The sequence below is a fragment of the Oncorhynchus mykiss genome, chromosome 5 (assembly GCF_013265735.2).
Source record: "Oncorhynchus mykiss isolate Arlee chromosome 5, USDA_OmykA_1.1, whole genome shotgun sequence".
NCBI classification, from domain to species: domain Eukaryota; kingdom Metazoa; phylum Chordata; class Actinopteri; order Salmoniformes; family Salmonidae; genus Oncorhynchus; species Oncorhynchus mykiss.
In genome coordinates this window covers 26,110,650-26,127,456 of record NC_048569.1, presented here as the reverse complement: position 1 = coordinate 26,127,456, position 16,807 = coordinate 26,110,650, and the positions used below count along the sequence as shown (strand labels likewise).

General features: G+C 46.8%; 1 protein-coding gene across 1 annotated transcript in view; it reads right to left on the bottom strand.

Moving 5' to 3' along the window:
* Nucleotides 1–16,807, bottom strand: part of whrna (whirlin a) — a 153,974-nt gene that overhangs the window by 22,165 nt on the left and 115,002 nt on the right. Inside the window, exons 6-7 of the mRNA XM_021602252.2 lie at nt 6,967–7,179; nt 6,249–6,470 (exon numbers count right to left, since the gene is read on the bottom strand). Coding sequence (XP_021457927.2) covers nt 6,249–6,470; nt 6,967–7,179 — 435 coding nt within the window. The remainder of the gene's footprint in view (nt 1–6,248; nt 6,471–6,966; nt 7,180–16,807) is intronic.

Sequence of the window (16,807 nt, the reverse complement as noted above, 5' to 3'; positions counted from 1 at the left end):
CAAGTTGATTGGTCACGAAAGTCAGAAAAGCAATAAAATGAATTGCTTACCTTTGATGATCTTCAGATGTTTGCACTCACGAGACTCACAATTACACAATAAATGTTCCTTTTGTTCCATAAAGATGATTTTTATATCCAAAATACCTCCATTTGATTGGTGCGTTATGTTCAGAAATCCACAAGCTCGAGCGGTCATGGCCCGGGCAGACGAAAATTCCAAATAGTATCTGTAAAGTTCGTAGAAACATGTCAAACGTTTTTATAATCGAACCTCAGGTTGTTTTTACAATATACACTGCTCAAAAAAATAAAGGGAACACTTAAACAACACAATGTAACTCCAAGTCAATCAATCACACTTCTGTGAAATCAAACTGTCCACTTAGGAAGCAACACTGATTGACAATAAATTTCACATGCTGTTGTGCAAATGGAATAGACAACAGGTGAAAATTATAGGCAATTAGCAAGACACAACCAATAAAGGAGTGGTTCTGCAGGTGACCACAGACCACTTCTCAGTTCCTATGCTTCCTGGCTGATGTTTTTGTCACTTTTGAATGCTGGCGGTGCTTTCACTCCAGTGGTAGCATGAGACGGAGTCTACAACCCACACAAGTGGCTCAGGTAGTGCAGCTCATCCAGGATGGCACATCAATGCCAGCTATGGAAGGAAGGTTTGCTGTGTCTGTCAGCGTAGTGTCCAGAGCATGGAGGCGCTACCAGGAGACAGGCCAGTACATCAGGAGACGTGGAGGAGGCCGTAGGAGGGCAACAAGCCAGCAGCAAGACCGCTACCTCTGCCTTTGTGCAAGGAGGAGCAGGAGGAGCACTGCCAGAGCCCTGCAAAATGACCTCCAGCAGGCCACAAATGTGCATGTGTCTGCTCAAACGGTCAGAAACAGACTCCATGAAGGTGGTATGAGGGCCCGACGTCCACAGATGGGGGTTGTGCTTACAGCCCGACATCGTGCAGGACGTTTGATATTTGCCAGAGAACACCAAGATTGGCAAATTCGCCACTGGCGCCCTGTGCTCTTCACAGAGGAAAGCAGGTTCACACTGAGCACATGTGACAGACGTGACAGAGTCTGGAGACGCCGTGGAGAACGTTCTGCTGCCTGCAACATCCTCCAGCATGACCGGTTTGGCGGTGGGTCAGTCATGGTAAGGGGTGGCATGTCTTTGGGGGGCCGCACAGCCCTCCATGTGCTCGCCAGAGGTAGCCTGACTGCCATTAGGTACCTAGATGAGATCCTCAGACCCCTTGTGAGACCATATGCTGGTGCGGTTGGCCCTGGGTTCCTCCTAATGCAAGACAATGCTAGACCTCATGTGGCTGGAGTGTGTCAGCAGTTCCTGCAAGAGGAAGGCATTGATGCTATGGACTGGCCCGCCAGTCGGTTCCCCAGACCTGAATCCAATTGAGCACATCTGGGACATCATGTCTCGCTCCATCCACCAACGCCACGTTGCACCACAGATTGTCCAGGAGTTGGCAGATGCTTTAGTCCAGGTCTGGGAGGAGATCCCTCAGGAGACCATACGCCACCTCATCAGGAGCATGCCCAGGCGTTGTAGGGAGGTCATACAGGCACGTGGAGGCTACACAAACTACTGAGCCTCATTTTGACTTGTTTTAAGGACATTACATCAAAGTTGGATCAGCCTGTAGTGTGGTTTTCCACTTTAATTTTGAGTGTGACTCCAATTCCAGACCTCCATGGGTTGATAAATTTGATTTCCATTGATAATTTTTGTGTGATTTTGTTGTCAACACATTCAACTATGTAAAGAAAAAAGTATTTAATAAGAATATTTCATTCATTCAGATCTAGGATGTGTTATTTTAGTGTTCCCTTTATTTTTTTGAGCAGTGTATTATCGATAATATTTCAACCGGACTGTACCTTCTTCAATAGGTGAGCGAGAGAAAATGTCTGCTCCAAACTGTTGCGCATGCAAAACGCTGCTGACACCCAGCCATACAATGACGTGATCTTTCTCGCTCATTTTTCAAAACAAAAGCCTGAAACTATGTCTAAAGACTGTTCACAACATATGGAAGCCATAGGAAAAGGAATCTGGTTGATATCCCTTTAAATGGAGCGAAGGCAGGCAATGGAACAGAGAGTTTTCAGGAAAAACAGCACTTCCGGGTGGATTTTCCTCAGGCTTTCACCTGTAATATCAGTTCTGTTATACAATATTTTGACAGTTTTGGAAACTTTAGAGTGTTTTCTATCCTAATTGTATGCATATTCTAGATTCTGGACCTGAGAAATAGGCAGTTTCATTTGGGTACGTTTTTCATCCAAACATCAAAATACTGCCCCCTACACTCAACAGGTTAATGCCCTCCTTGCCTGGTCTGTGAGTTTTGGTGGGTGGCCCTCTCTTTGCAGGTTTGTCGTGGTGACATATTCTTTCAATGTTTTAATAATGGATTTAATGGTGCTCCGTGGGATGTTCAAAGTTTCAGATATTTTTTTATAACCCAACCCTGGTCTGTCCTTCTCCAGAACTTTGTCCCTGAGCTGTTTGGAGAGCTCCTTGGTCTTCATGGTGTCGCTTCCTTGGTGGTGCCCCTTGTTTATTGGTGTTGCAGACTCTGGGGCCTTTCAGAACAGGTGTCTATATACTGAGATCATGCGACAGATTGCACAAAGGTGGACTTTAGTTAACTAATTATGTGACTTATGAAGATAATTGGTCGCACCAGATATTATTTAGGGGCTTCATAGCAAAGGGGGTGAATACATATTCACGCACAACTTTTCTGTAATTTCTTTTCATTTCACTTCACCAATTTGGACAATTTTGTGTATGTCCATTACATGAAATCAAAATAAAAATCCATTAAATTACAGGTTGTAATGCAACAAAATAGGATAAACGCCAAGGGGGATGAATACTTTTGCAAGGCCCTGTATCTGCGGGGCGGGCGGGTTTAGTGTCATGATATATTGTGTGGATGAAGGGCAGCTGGGTGGCTTATCATTCTTGTCCAATTTCTAGGCTACGTTGAGGTTTACCGTTCATTATTTTTAAGCTATCTGGCATTATTAGTGCGGAACTGTATGTGCACCAAATAGTCTACATGCCAAAGGCTTTAGAGAATGGGCAGAAACAATAAGGACAATCTCTTAGTTTAATTCAATAAGAGAAAAGCTGCAGAATGGAGAGTTTAAAATAAAGAGAAGGGAAGGACAGAGAAGTAATGTTTGGGAAAGATTTAGTGAAGTGTTATTAAAAGAGGGTGAAGGCAGTGCTGGCTATGTTATTTGTGATTAGGGTAACCACATTTAAAATACCCAATTGTGGCACAACAGGATGATTCTGCGTAACATTCGCAGGACAGCGTAGCCTACATGAATAGAATCATTTGGCATAACATTTGGTTATGTTATGTAGAATACTATTTAATCATTATGTGATCTTCCAAGACTTTGACTCATCTTTGATCTAACTTTAGCCTACTAAAGGAGCACCACTGTGAGATGTGGAGGAGCTACTCTCAAAGCACTCCGGTGAAAAGGATGACATTTTATGACCAAGTTTTCCAAGTTCGCGGAGCAGAAACCTGTAAGTTCCTGTATGTTTCCGCCGTCGCACCATGTGTTGTTGGTCATAAATCAGAGCCCCCAACCCTTGCACTTGCCAGAGAGCTCCCGCTTCCTATTTGCTTGAAAAACTGTAAAACCCACTGGTTGTATATAATCCGTCTGCATGTCGGAGGAAAGCCAAGTCTCAGAAAAATAGAGTATGTTGCAGGACCTGATGTCCCTCTTGAAGGGGATCATCGCTCTGAGTATATCAAGTTTTTCATTAATGATTGAACATTAGCGAGTAGTATGCTCTTATTCTCACTAAGACCTTGCCACGTCTGCCTCTCCGTAAGCATCTTCGCAGCCTAAACTCTCCGATAGGACTCCCAAGCAGATCGGCTCCTTGCCGAAGAAGCTAGTCCATTGTTCTGCATTCTCAGGGAATTCGGGAAGGGCAGGATGGATGGTGAGTACCCATACATTTTTAGACGTCACTGCAGAATACCCACCACATGCATATGAACACATACTCAGCTGAGTTCTTTCTTACAAGACCTGAATTTCATATAATATTCAATACATCAATAAAGCAGTAGAACAAATATCACAATATCGGAACCTCAACTAAAATAAATCAATGTAGGCTAAAGCAGAAAACATATGAGAATATATAGTCCTCCTGCCTATGTGATAATATGAAGTACATATTCAGATTAACTTCACAGTACAGAACAAGTTTGTAAAGGAAAAATAAGTGCCTAACTTAGTTTTCAAAACCTCCCACAATGACTCTCCCCATGTCAAGTCCATTTAACTCCTGACAGTCAATGTCTTGCTCAAAGCCATAAGCGGGCCTGTGGCTGTGACGTTTAGCCTCCCTCTAACTGTTCTGAAGACTCTGGCTGTAGTGCTTATTTTTTTCCATTCTGAGTTAACTATAACCTGGGTGTCCTCTTTAGCCTTGTCTACAATGCTTACTGCCACTAAATGTGCTTTGGTTCGGGCATCTTCAAAAACCTTTTTTCGTTTTTTTGTTGTTTTTTATGTTGGAGGCAGAGGAGGCAGAGGATGTTATTGTACATTCCACCCACTCTTTTGCTAGTTTAATCCATCCAGTCTTTTCTAGACCCAAGCTCCCTGCATTTTTTCATGTTGTACAGCCCAGCTTTGAATTTTGCATGACATGCCAGGGGTTAATAGGTTTGCTTGTTCTTGAACTGAGCCTCCGTCTGGTGGATGCAAAAGTACATTTTGATTCTGAAACAGGAGTGGAGAAATAGGATTAATTTCTTTCAGCATCTTGAGCAAATACGAATGTGCAGTTAGGGACCAGTCTGTAGAGGTTCTATCTTTATCAGCATCATAAAAGCTGAGAGTATTTCAACCATATAAAATATGCATCCAAGCTGAACTGAAATCATATCAGAAACATATTGGATCATTTTCACAGCTTTCTATTTCCTTACAACCGGTCAAACATTCTTTCCCTTTTTTTTTGGTCCCTAAAGGTCTTTACTCCATGAAGGAAGCAGAAACAGAGACAACTTTACAGATGTCAACTATAGTGAAGCATTTATTTCATTCTAGCCATTTATGACACTATTCTGGTGAACAAGGGTTTATTTAGTCTTCCAGGGCAACATATAGCCTAGAAGCTTCATGTATCTAATTATAGACAATGTGACTAACAAATTAAGGTCGGGAATAGGAGAGTCACCAGGCCACTAGCACAAGCACACTGCATGACAATGTGTGTGTATGCACTGTGAATAGGGAAACACACACACATGCATGCAAGCACACACCCACATGCAGGCTCATGTACACCGAATGCACACACACACACACACACACACACACACACACACACACACACACACACACACACACACACACACACACACACACACACACACACACACACACAAATACATAGACATTTTCAAAAAGACAGTCACACTTGGATATAAGTACAAGACACAAACCAGCAAAGGAAATTACTTGCATTGGCTTTATGCAACCTGATAAGTGAATGCGGACTAAAGCACTCCAAACAGTATTGACTTCAAACATGAAAGCAGAACATCACTGCAAACGGATGCAAAAGAAGAGTATTGGCAACAACTTCTACCTCCATCATATCTATCAACCACAGCAGTCTTTCCTGTGGGGTTGAAAAGGGAGGGGGAGTCGGGGTTAAACGGAAGAAGTTCCTAGATAAATAAGTCTCTTTCATCTGTAGTGGAGGATTTACACCCTTTCCAACTCAGCAGGGACACAATGCTCTTATCCCTGTCTACGTCCCAAATGGCACTCTATTCCCTATTTAGTGCACTACTTTTGACCAGGATCCTTAAGGCTCTTGTCAAAAGTAGTGCGCTATATAGAGAATAGAGTGGAATTTGGGACGTAGCCCCTCTGTCCTCCCAATCCCCTGTCCTTGCCCCATGCAGGGCTGGTCATTCTGAGGAACGTCGTCCTTAACGGCTCTATCCTCTACAACTCATCAAACAGGGACAACTTCCAAGAGGTCTGCTTCGAGGCATCAGTGACAACTGGGAAAGATTAATGACTCAGACTTTCAAAGAAAGTCATACAGACAAGTAGGCAGACAAGACAGACAGACAGACATAGAGAGAGAGAGAGCGAGAGAGACAGACAGACAGAGAGTGGATCCACTCCAACCCAGTCGCCCTACCCGTGCAGAACTGAGGGTGGTGGAGGTCATGTAGCTCGTTGACGAGGAGGCCAGGGTATCTGGGTAGGAGACCATAGAGATGGAGTCAGAGTGGAGAGCGGCCGCACAGGCACTCCCCTGCCGAGCCTCCAAAGCCTGGATCTCGTGGCGCAGCACCATCCCATCGAAACGCTCCAGATCCTGGGGAGTTACCAGGCCACGCACCTCTGATAGCAGGGCGAACTGAGAGGAAGGGTGGGGAAGGGGAGGGAGACAGGGTTCAAGAGTTATATGGAGCTATAACAGGCATCAGTCTAAAACATGCATTAGGAGACTATGGGGAATGCAGAATGCAACTGAAGAACACTGTAAAGCACTTTGTGAATTGTGAATTCAATACATTTGATAAATCATTGCTTTATATGAGGTGGAGGGCTATGGCATAGACAGAAAGACAAGCAGCTTTATAATATAATGGGTAAAAAAAAGTCTGAACATCCACAAAAGCCTTAACATAAATCATCGAAAGTCTCACAAAACTTGTCATCCAAGTGATGGATGTACAGAGAAAAGGCAAATAATCACCATAAGCACTACGAAGTGAGAGAACACAATAACCCAATACATAATGCACCTCACACCAACTAATACACACACACACACGCACGCACGCACGCACGCACACACACACACACATCCTCCTCCCACATCTCCCCATACACACACTTTCACTCCTCACCTTGGCATGTGTGTTGAGCAGTTCAAACAGGGCCAAGACCAGCTGCTCCACCCCTATGTGTCCGTCTCGGTACTCCTCCACGTAGTAGCCCATGGTCTGCCTCTCTGTCTCTGTCAGCAGGTGGCGGGCCTGTTCCTCCAGCATGGCTCTGCTCTGGTTCACCAGGCTGGACAGGGTCACCTGGGAGCCAGCCATACCCTTATAGAAAACCATCTGGAGGGGGAGAAGGGGGGAGAAAGAAGGAACAAGGGAAAGGGGGTAAGGAGGAGGGTTGAAAAAGCAAGAGGAAAATGTGTGTGTGTGTGTGAGGAGGAGGGTCAGAAGGTGGTGAGAAGTTGGTGACACAGAGGTGAGGGGGAGGAGTGTGTCAGGAAGGAAATTATAAATGAGAAACAAAGGGACAGAAAAAGAACAGAGAGAGAGAGAGAGAGAGAGAGAGAGAGAGAGAGAGAGAGAGAGAGAGAGAGAGAGAGAGAGAGAGAGAGAGAGAGAGAGAGAGAGAGAGAGAGAGAGAGAGAGAGAGAGAGAGAGAGAGAGAGAGAGAGAGAGAGAGAGAGAGAGAGAGAGAGAGAGAGAGAGAGAGAGAGAGAAATCATATGTACATGTACATGCCCATGCATTAGCCATTCCTCATCATTCATCCATCCAACCCACAGCTGGCATGGAGGGCCCTAAGGCTCTTGGCTCTCATCACAAACACAGAACCACGGCCCACTGTGTGACAGCCCTGTTCTGTGCCAGCTCAACCAATCCAAACAATTTACAGAGTGATGGCATCACGGCACTTGAGAAACAGATGAGAATTGTACTCTGCGTTCACACACACACACGCACACACACACACGCACACACACACAGCACCCACTGTACATGCACGCACACACACATGCGCTCTCTCCTCACTCTTCCTTGCCCTCTCTTTCTCCTGCTCTGTGCTCCTCTCTTTCTTTTTCTCTTTATCTCCTCGCTAGCAGCTTTCCTTGAATTAGCTCCATATTTAAAGACACTTCAAAGTCACCAGCCACGAGGCTGTTTAAGAGAGAAGGAGAAAAAGAGAGCAAGATAGAGAGGGAGAGAAAGAGAGAGAGGTAAAGAAAGACAGAGAAAGAAGAGACAGAGAGAGGCGGTACGGAAGGAAAGAGAACGACAGAAAGAAAGAGAGAGGAGGGAAGGAGAGAGAGAGGAGCACCACAACCTCACCTCAGCCTCCTCATCCTAAACTCTTAAACACTGTCATTAGTCTGTGTTAGCCATCAGGTCTGGGGAATGAGGTGTTGCAGCCTGCGCCAAACATAAGTCCCTACCCCAAGGTGAATCTGCACACTAATCAACTGTATTACAGTACCTACAACATGCATTTAGATGAAGAATCCTACGGACAAGGGCACATTTATGTATCCCAAATAGCACCCTATTCCCTATAGAGCCTTGGTCAAAAGTAGTGCACTATATAGGGAATAGGGTGTCATTTGAGACGCTCTCTGAGAGTATAGTTCAAAACTACAAGGTGTAAGGAAAACCAATCCCCATTGCCAATCCATGTGATAGGCGTTAGGACACTGCTGGTGCCAACGATAATTTACTTAATTCAGATAAATTAATTACAGCACTAAAGTATGCTCTCTAGAGATTAGCTTCTGAGACCCGGGGTCTAGCCTGTAGCTCATGTTAAAATCTCTAAAAGTCTAGATCAGGTATCCCCCTCAAAAATGTACTATAAGGAATAAGGCTTGGAAGTGTCTGTCGCTGTCCTATTTTTGGCACACGTATTTAACCCCTTTTTTTTTGTTGGGACAAAACTACCGTCTTACCTCCATTCATTTTTTAAACCCATACCAGGTTACCTTTAGACGAGTCCAATGACACTTGTGGGGGTCGTAGCATGTTTGTGAGAGTCTCATCTTTTCATAGCATGGTTATATTAGTTAGTAGGCCAAACGCTTTCATGAGAAGACTGATTTCCGGGATGTCTCCTGGTCTGACAAACACCGCTGTAGCTCTGCCACTTTACACCGCAGGTGCAGAAGGCCGATGTAGGCAGATGTGGTGGGTGGAGACGCAGCCCATGCAAAAAGATATCTCTAACTTAAACTGCCATTTTTTTATGAGGATTTTTTTATGATGTTAATAAGATAGACGCATGGGCGCGTCAAAAGAGTCTTATTTAAACTAAGACCCATTAATAGTCCTATCAACTATTACAATGGCCAGTGTGCTGCTGGATTCTGTCTGTGCCTGCATCTTAAATGGGACACAGCCTGGGTCTTTGGCAATTCTAAGTGTGCACTCTGCCAGATAAGATGACTGTACACTTTATCAAAGGCACCAACTACAAGCACCACTGACCACATTCCAATCAATACACAGAGAAAGGGATAGGATCAAAACAAAACAAGACAATACAAAGAGATGGACACCACACAAGACAAGAGAGATATGCTCTCATCTCCTCACTGCTTACGGGTCAAATTCACACCACACTGCACTGTCTGGCACTCTGTTGTAAATCAATGTTAAAAAAGATCAGCGTAGATCAATCCACTTTGATAGTAGGATCAAAGTTCCTACATACTAAAACTTCATGACACTTCTACGAAAAGTACTGGATGGGGGAAAGCAATATACCGGTAGTGGAGTTCTGTGTCCACCAAATTAATTTGACCTTTCACCTGGCAGATCAGTGAGAACTAAGAAATGGACTTAGAAAAAAGGGTTCCAAACAGGTTCTTTGGCTGTCCCCATAGTAGAATCCATTTTGGTTCCAGGTAGAACCCTTTTTGGATCCTCTGGGGAAAGTGTTCTACATGGAACCCAATAGTGTTCTACCTGGAACCAAAAAGGGTTCTTTAAACGGTTCTCCTCTGAGGACAGCCGAAGAACCCTTTAAGGTTCTAGATAGCACTTTTTTTTCCTAAAAGTGTAACATTAGAACACGGGAATTATTCATCATTAGGAAACCAGTGTGAAGGATGCATCATTAAGAAACCCGTATGAAGGATGCATCATTAAGAAACCCGTGTGAAGGATGCAGCGGGGTGCCAGGCGGCGGGGTGCCAGGGTTTCCTTCTACAACTGGAACTGTACCTGGCTACCGTGCGTCCTGCTCCCTCCGGAGCAAGCGTCCTCGTCTCCTGTTTGACTGAGTGAGCTCTCGAGTGGGCCAACGCAGTGTGGAATGGTCCGGACTCGGCGAGGGATCATTACCCCGAGTTCACGGCTGAGTGAACGGCTGTTCCACCTGCGTCAGGAGACGAGGAGCGCTCAGGACTTTGCCCTGGATTTCAGGACCTTGGCCGCAAGAGCAGGGTGGAACGACAGGGCCCTGATAGATCATTTCCGATGCAGTCTCAGGGAGGACGTCCGCAGGGAGCTAGCATGTCGGGACACCACCCTCACACTGGATGAACTCATTGACATGGCTATCCGTCTCGACAACCTGCTGGCTGTCTGCGGGCGTTCGGATCAGGTCCTGTTGTTTCCACTTCCCAGCCCTCCTGCCCCTATCCCTATGGAGTTAGGAGGGGCGGCTTCGAGGGGGACCGGAGGAGGAGTGTCTTCCTGCACCAGTTGTGGTCGGCGAGGGCACACGGCCGACCGGTGCTGGAGGAACTCGTCTGGGAGTCGGGAGGGCAGGCGGGGCACTACTCGATCACCCCATGTGAGTAAGCACCAGACTCACCCAAAACTTCCTGTCGGTCATATGTATCTGTTAACTTCTTTCCCTGGGTTTCTTCCCTCTCTACAGCATAAGGCGCTAGTCGATTCAGGCGCATCTGGGAATTTCATGGATCGTGGGCTCGCGTTAAGGCTAGGGATTCCCCTGGTGTCGTTAGACCTACCTTTCCCCGTGCACTCCTTAGATAGCCGACCATTAGGGTCAGGAGTAGTTAAGGAGGCTACGGTGCTGCTGGACATGGTAAAGCAGGGGGGTCATAAGGAGCAGATTAGTCTGTTCCTTATAGATTCACCTGCATTTCCAGTGGTGTTGGGCATTCCCTGGCTAGCTCAACACAACCCGGTGATTTCCTGGCGACAGGGGGTTCTTAAGGGTTGGTCAGAGGAGTGTTCAGGCAGGTGTATAGGAGTTGCCGTTGGTGCGACTACGGTGGAGAGTCCAGACCAGGTTTCCACCGTGCACATTCCCTCTGAATATGCCGATTTGGCTATCGCCTTCAGTAAAAAGAGGGCGACCCAATTACCACCCCATTGTCGAGAGGACTGCGCGATAAACCTTCTGGAGAACGCTGCACTTCCTAGGAGTCACGTGTATCCATTGTCCCAGGAGGAGACAGTAGCGATGGAAACATATGTTGCTGAATCGCTGGGACAGGGGTACATTCGGCCCTCCGCATCACCCGCCTCCTCGAGCTTCTTTTTTGTGAAGAAGAAGGATGGAGGTCTGCGTCCGTGCATTGATTATAGAGGTCTAAATTCCATCACAGTGGGGTTTAGTTACCCACTACCTCTCATCATTTCACGGGGCGCGCTTCTTCACAAAACTGGACATGAGGAGTGCGTATAATCTGGTACGTATCCGGGGAGGAGACGAGTGGAAAACCGCATTTAGTACTACATCTGGTCATTATGAGTACCGCGTCATGCCATATGGGTTGAAGAATGCTCCAGCCGTCTTCCAATCCTTCGTTGATGAGATTCTCCGAGACCTGCTCGGGCAGGGAGTGGTAGTGTACATCGGTGACATCTTGATCTATTCTGCCACACGTGCGGCGCATGTGTCTCTGGTGCGTAAGGTACTTGGGCGACTGCTGGAGCATGACCTGTATTGCAAGGTGGAGAAATGTGAGTTTTTCAAACAGGCCGTTTCCTTCCTGGGTTATCGTATTTCCACCTCCGGGGTGGTGATGGAGGATGACCGCGTTACAGCCATACGTATTTGGCCGACTCCGACCACGGTGAAAGAAGTGCAGCGGTTTTTAGGGTTTGCCAATTACTACCGGAGGTTTATCCGGGGTTTTGGTCAGGTGGCTGCTCCCAACACCTCACTGCTGAAGGGAGGACCGGTGCGCTTGCGTTGGTCAGCAGAGGCGGGCAGAGCTTTCAGTCGTTTGAAGGAGCTGTTCACCAATGCGCCCGTGTTGGCGCATCCGGACCCCTCTTTAGCGTTCATAGTGGAGGTAGACGTGTCCGAGGCGGGGGTCGGGGCCGTGCTGTCCCAGCGCTCGGGCGTGCCACCCAAGCTCCCCCTTGTGCCTTCTTTTCGAGGAAGCTCGGTCCGGCGGAGCGAAACTATGACGTGGGGGACCGGGAGTTGTTAGCTGTAGTCAAGGCTCTGAAGGTGTGGAGACATTGGCTTGAGGGGGTGAAACACCCTTTTCTCATCTGGACTGACCATCGTATTCTCGAGTATATCCGGGCAGCGAGGAGACTAAATCCACGTCAGGCTAGATGGGCCATGTTTTTCACCAGGTTTCGGTTTACCATCTCATACCGGCCAGGCTCCCAAAACACCAACGCCGACGCACTGTCCCACCTCTATGATACCGAGGAGCGGTCCGTTGAGCCAACTCCCATCATTCCACCTTCATGTCTCATGGCACCGGTAGTATGGGAGGTGGACGCGGAGATAGAGAGGGCCTCACGGTTAGAGCCGCCCCCCCCTAACTGTCCAGCGGGGGCTCAGTACGTGCCGAGGGGGGTCCGGGATAAGCTGATCCGTTGGGCTCATACTCTCCCTTCCTCGGGTCATCCTGGCATCGAGAGGACAGTGCGGAGTATTAGAGGGAGATACTGATGGCCCATGCTGGCTAAGGACGTGAGATTCTCCTCCTGCTCAGTGTGCGCTCAGAGCAAGGCTCCTCGGCACTTGCCTAGAGGGAAGTTACAACCCCTCCCCGTTCCACAACGGCCGTGGACACACTTATCGGTGGACTTTCTTACCGACCTTCCCCCGTCCCAGGGAAGTATTACAATCCTGGTCGTTGTGGATCGGTTTTCTAAGTCCTGTCGTCTTATCCCGTTGCCCGGTCTCCCTACGGCCCTGCAGACTGAGGAGGCCTTGTTTACCCATGTCTTCCGGCACTATGGAGTGCCTGAGGACATCGTTTCTGATCGGGGTCCCCAATTCACGTCCAGAGTGTGGAGGGCGTTTATGGAGAGACTGGGGGTCTCGGTCAGCTTAACTTCAGGTTTTCACCCCGAGAGTAATGGGCAGGTGGAGCGCGTAAACCAGGATGTGGGCAGGTTTCCGCGGTCCTATTGCCGGGACCGGCCTGGTGAGTGGGCAAGGTATGTTCCTTGGGCTGAGCTCGCTCAGAACTCCCTACGCCACTCCTCAACTAACTTGTCCCCTTTTGAGTGTGTGTTAGGTTACCAGCCGGTCCTGGCCCCATGGCATCAGAGCCAGACCGAGGCTCCTGCGGTTGAGGAATGGGTACAGCGCTCCAAGGACACCTGGAAAGCCGTCCAGGACTCGCTAAGGTTATCGGGAGAACGGCAGAAGAGGAGCGCTGACCAGCACCGCAGTGAGGCCCCCGTGTTTGCACTGTCACGAGTTGGCTCCCCTGCCTGTTCGGGCGGTGCTCGGCGGTCGTCGTCACCGTCCTACTAGCCGCTACCGATCCCTTTTTCGTTTGTCTGTTGGTTTTGTCTTATTAGTTTCACCTGTGTGTATTTTTGTTTAATTAGCTTCCCTATATGTAGTAGTTTGACCCGCCCTTGTTTTGTGAAGGATTGTTTTTTGTTACTCTGTTGGTTGTGGTTTCATGTTTGTATTCTCCGGACTGTTTGGTCCTGTGTTTGGGCTGGTCTGTTTTATGTATGTTGGCATGACCGTTTTTTGCCGGAGAATAAATTACGATTTACCAACCCTGCTCTCTGCGCCTGACTCCAACCCTAAATTACGATTTACCAACCCTGCTCCCTGCGCCTGACTCCAACCCACCACTCCTGGTAGGCTGTGACAGATGCATCATTAGGAAACCAGTATGAAGGATGCATCATTAGGAAACCAGTGTGAAGGATGCATCATTAGGAAACCAATGTGAAGGATGCATCATTAAGAAACCCGTGTGAAGGATGCATCATTAGGAAACCAGTGTGAAGGATGCATCATTAGGAAACCAATGTGAAGGATGCATCATTAAGAAACCCGTGTGAAGGATGCATCATTAGGAAACCAATGTGAAGGATGCATCATTAAGAAACCCGTGTGAAGGATGCATCATTAGGAAACCAGTGTGAAGGATGCATCATTAGCAAACCAGTGTGAAGGATGCATCATTAGGAAACCAATGTGAAGGATGCATCATTAGGAAACCAGTGTGCTTGGTGTATTTTTCTGCCTGTCCTAGCCTAGCCACTAGCCAGTCTGTCACAGTACGAAGTGTGTGAGGGCACACACAGCCACCACCTTGCCACCAGTCCCTAGTGAGAATTACAAATCTCTCTGTTTCCTCCTCTCTCTCTTTCTCTGCGTTTTTGGAGAAAAGGATAACATTATCTTCCACAGGGGAAAGAAAACAAGACAAGGTCGCAGCTCAGGTACTGAGAAAGACAGAGGTAGAGGATGAGGAGGAAGAGTAGTGGAGTGATTTCACCAGCGTAAGAAAGATGAGGTGGGCAAGATTGGTTGTGAGTGACCTTGGAAGACCTATATCCAGGTATTAAACCCATCCCTACAGAGAGTGGGACCCTGCAGACACGTATGTAGTGGAATTATATCAGGCCCAGGGAAACATATTCCTTAGTCTAGCCTCGTTAAACCACACTATATGTTTCCACCTCTTCCAATTTCACCAAATGTCGACGAGAAGCCGAAACAGTTGATGTACAGTAAAAGCCTCTGAAAATGATATATATTTTTTTATTGCGGCTGACAGTCTACAGCTAGAGCTAGGCAGTTATCACATTCATAACACTAGGCATTTTAGCTGTTAGGAGGCCATTAGTGGATTGAATGACATCCATCTTTCCCACAGCATGCTGCCTGCTGATTGAATCACATTACCGGACCGCAATGCTCCTTAATCAGATGGAGAAATTAATTAACAACAGTTTCATAACAATAACCATCAAGCTAATGTACTGGACTGGAGAGTCTCGGACCCTCTGCTAAACCATGCAGAAGCAAACTCTTCTGCTTCCCAAATGGCACCCTATTCCTTATGTAGAACACTACTTTTGATCAGGGGCCATAGGGCTCTGGTCAAAAGTAGTGCACTATTTAGTGAATAAGGTGTTATTTGGAACACATCCCATCTCACTCTTCATCCACCTACACACATCACTGACCACCACAGACAGCCTGGTCTCATAGACTAGACATAACATAGTAAATGAAAATGTGGGATGTATGGTTACATAAGACAGAAGGTTACTTATTGCAAAAATGTAGGGTGGTTAGTCGGGGTGGATGGGTAGGCATATAACGCAAACATCTAGCAACCCAAAGGTTGCTCATTCGAATTTCATCATGGACAACTTTAGCATTTTAGCTAATTAGTTACTTTGCAACAAAAAATACAAATTATATTGTCACACACACTGGATAGGTGCAGTGAAAGGGTAGCCATAGTAGTAGAGCACTCCTGGAGCGAATGAGGGTTAAGTGCCTTGCTCAAGGGCACATCAGCAGGTTTTTCACCTTGTTGGCTTGGGTATTCAAACCAGTGACCTTTTGGTCACAGGCCAAACACCCTTCCCTTAACCCTAACCCTTTAACCTTTACCCTAACCTTAACCTATAACCCTAACCCCTAGCTTAGCTAACATTAGCCACCTAGCTAATGTTAGCCACAGCAAATGTAATTATTAACATACAGTAGCAAATGTATGATGTTTCCAGGATGTACTTTTACTATGTTACATCTACCCCTGAGTCTGGGTTGCCACAGAAGTAAATCGACCTCCAGCATACAGCAATTAAGCCGTAGATTCAACTTCAGGGGAGGGATGAGCTCTTACCTAGCCAAATAGAGAGGGACCTTATCTGTGTGACTGTCTGTGGAGGAGCAGTGAGGGAAAGGGCCATCAGAGGCTGGAGCCCCTGGAGCCACACAATGTTTACATCCTGGTACTAAACACACAGGGACGTGTGACAGCTATTGAATCCTGGGGGTGGTGGGGGTGGGGGTGGGGGGTGGGGGGTCTGGGAGTGGGTGTGTGTTTGTGTGTTTGTGTGTGCGTGTGTCCCACTATTCCATGAAAATGGAACAATCCATTGAGCCCTCCTCTCCACTGATTGTGTGACGTTCTCCGATCGATGGAAACGGAGAGAATAGCGTTTAAATGTGTATCCACCTCTATAACCTCATTGTGAAACCAGATTTATTTGTTATTCTTTAGACAAGGTTTCTTTGGGGGGAAAGCTATTAGCCAATAATAGCCCTGTCAAAATCAATTAGAGTCTATGCATAGAAAACTGATTGGGCTATCTCTTCCATTCACCATTAAAATGAACATAGTCGTATGTCAGATCCTTTGCTATGAGACGTTTGTTGTGCTGAACCAGTACTGAACACATACATTTTTACTCGATGTCATGGTGCAAGTGGGGTCACGTCACAAACTATTTCATTCTGCCGTGCGACCAACTCATAATTAATTAGCTTATCGGCCCATTCTGGCCTTTGGCTGTAATGAAAAAGAGTATGACTGCTGTGACGGACTAAATCAAGATGAAGGACAGAGAATGGCTAGCAGCGGTGTCTTGTTAAATATAATCATCTGGCTGTATCTTCACAGCTGAAATGAGTTGGGAGCTGAGAACAGTTGATACTGTGCGAGTGTTCCTCTCTGTTCATATTGAACATTTTTGAAGCTGTTGCACAGTGTATTAAGAGCGTCTTCCCAGCTGACTCAGCCAACAGCTCTCAGTCTGCAGC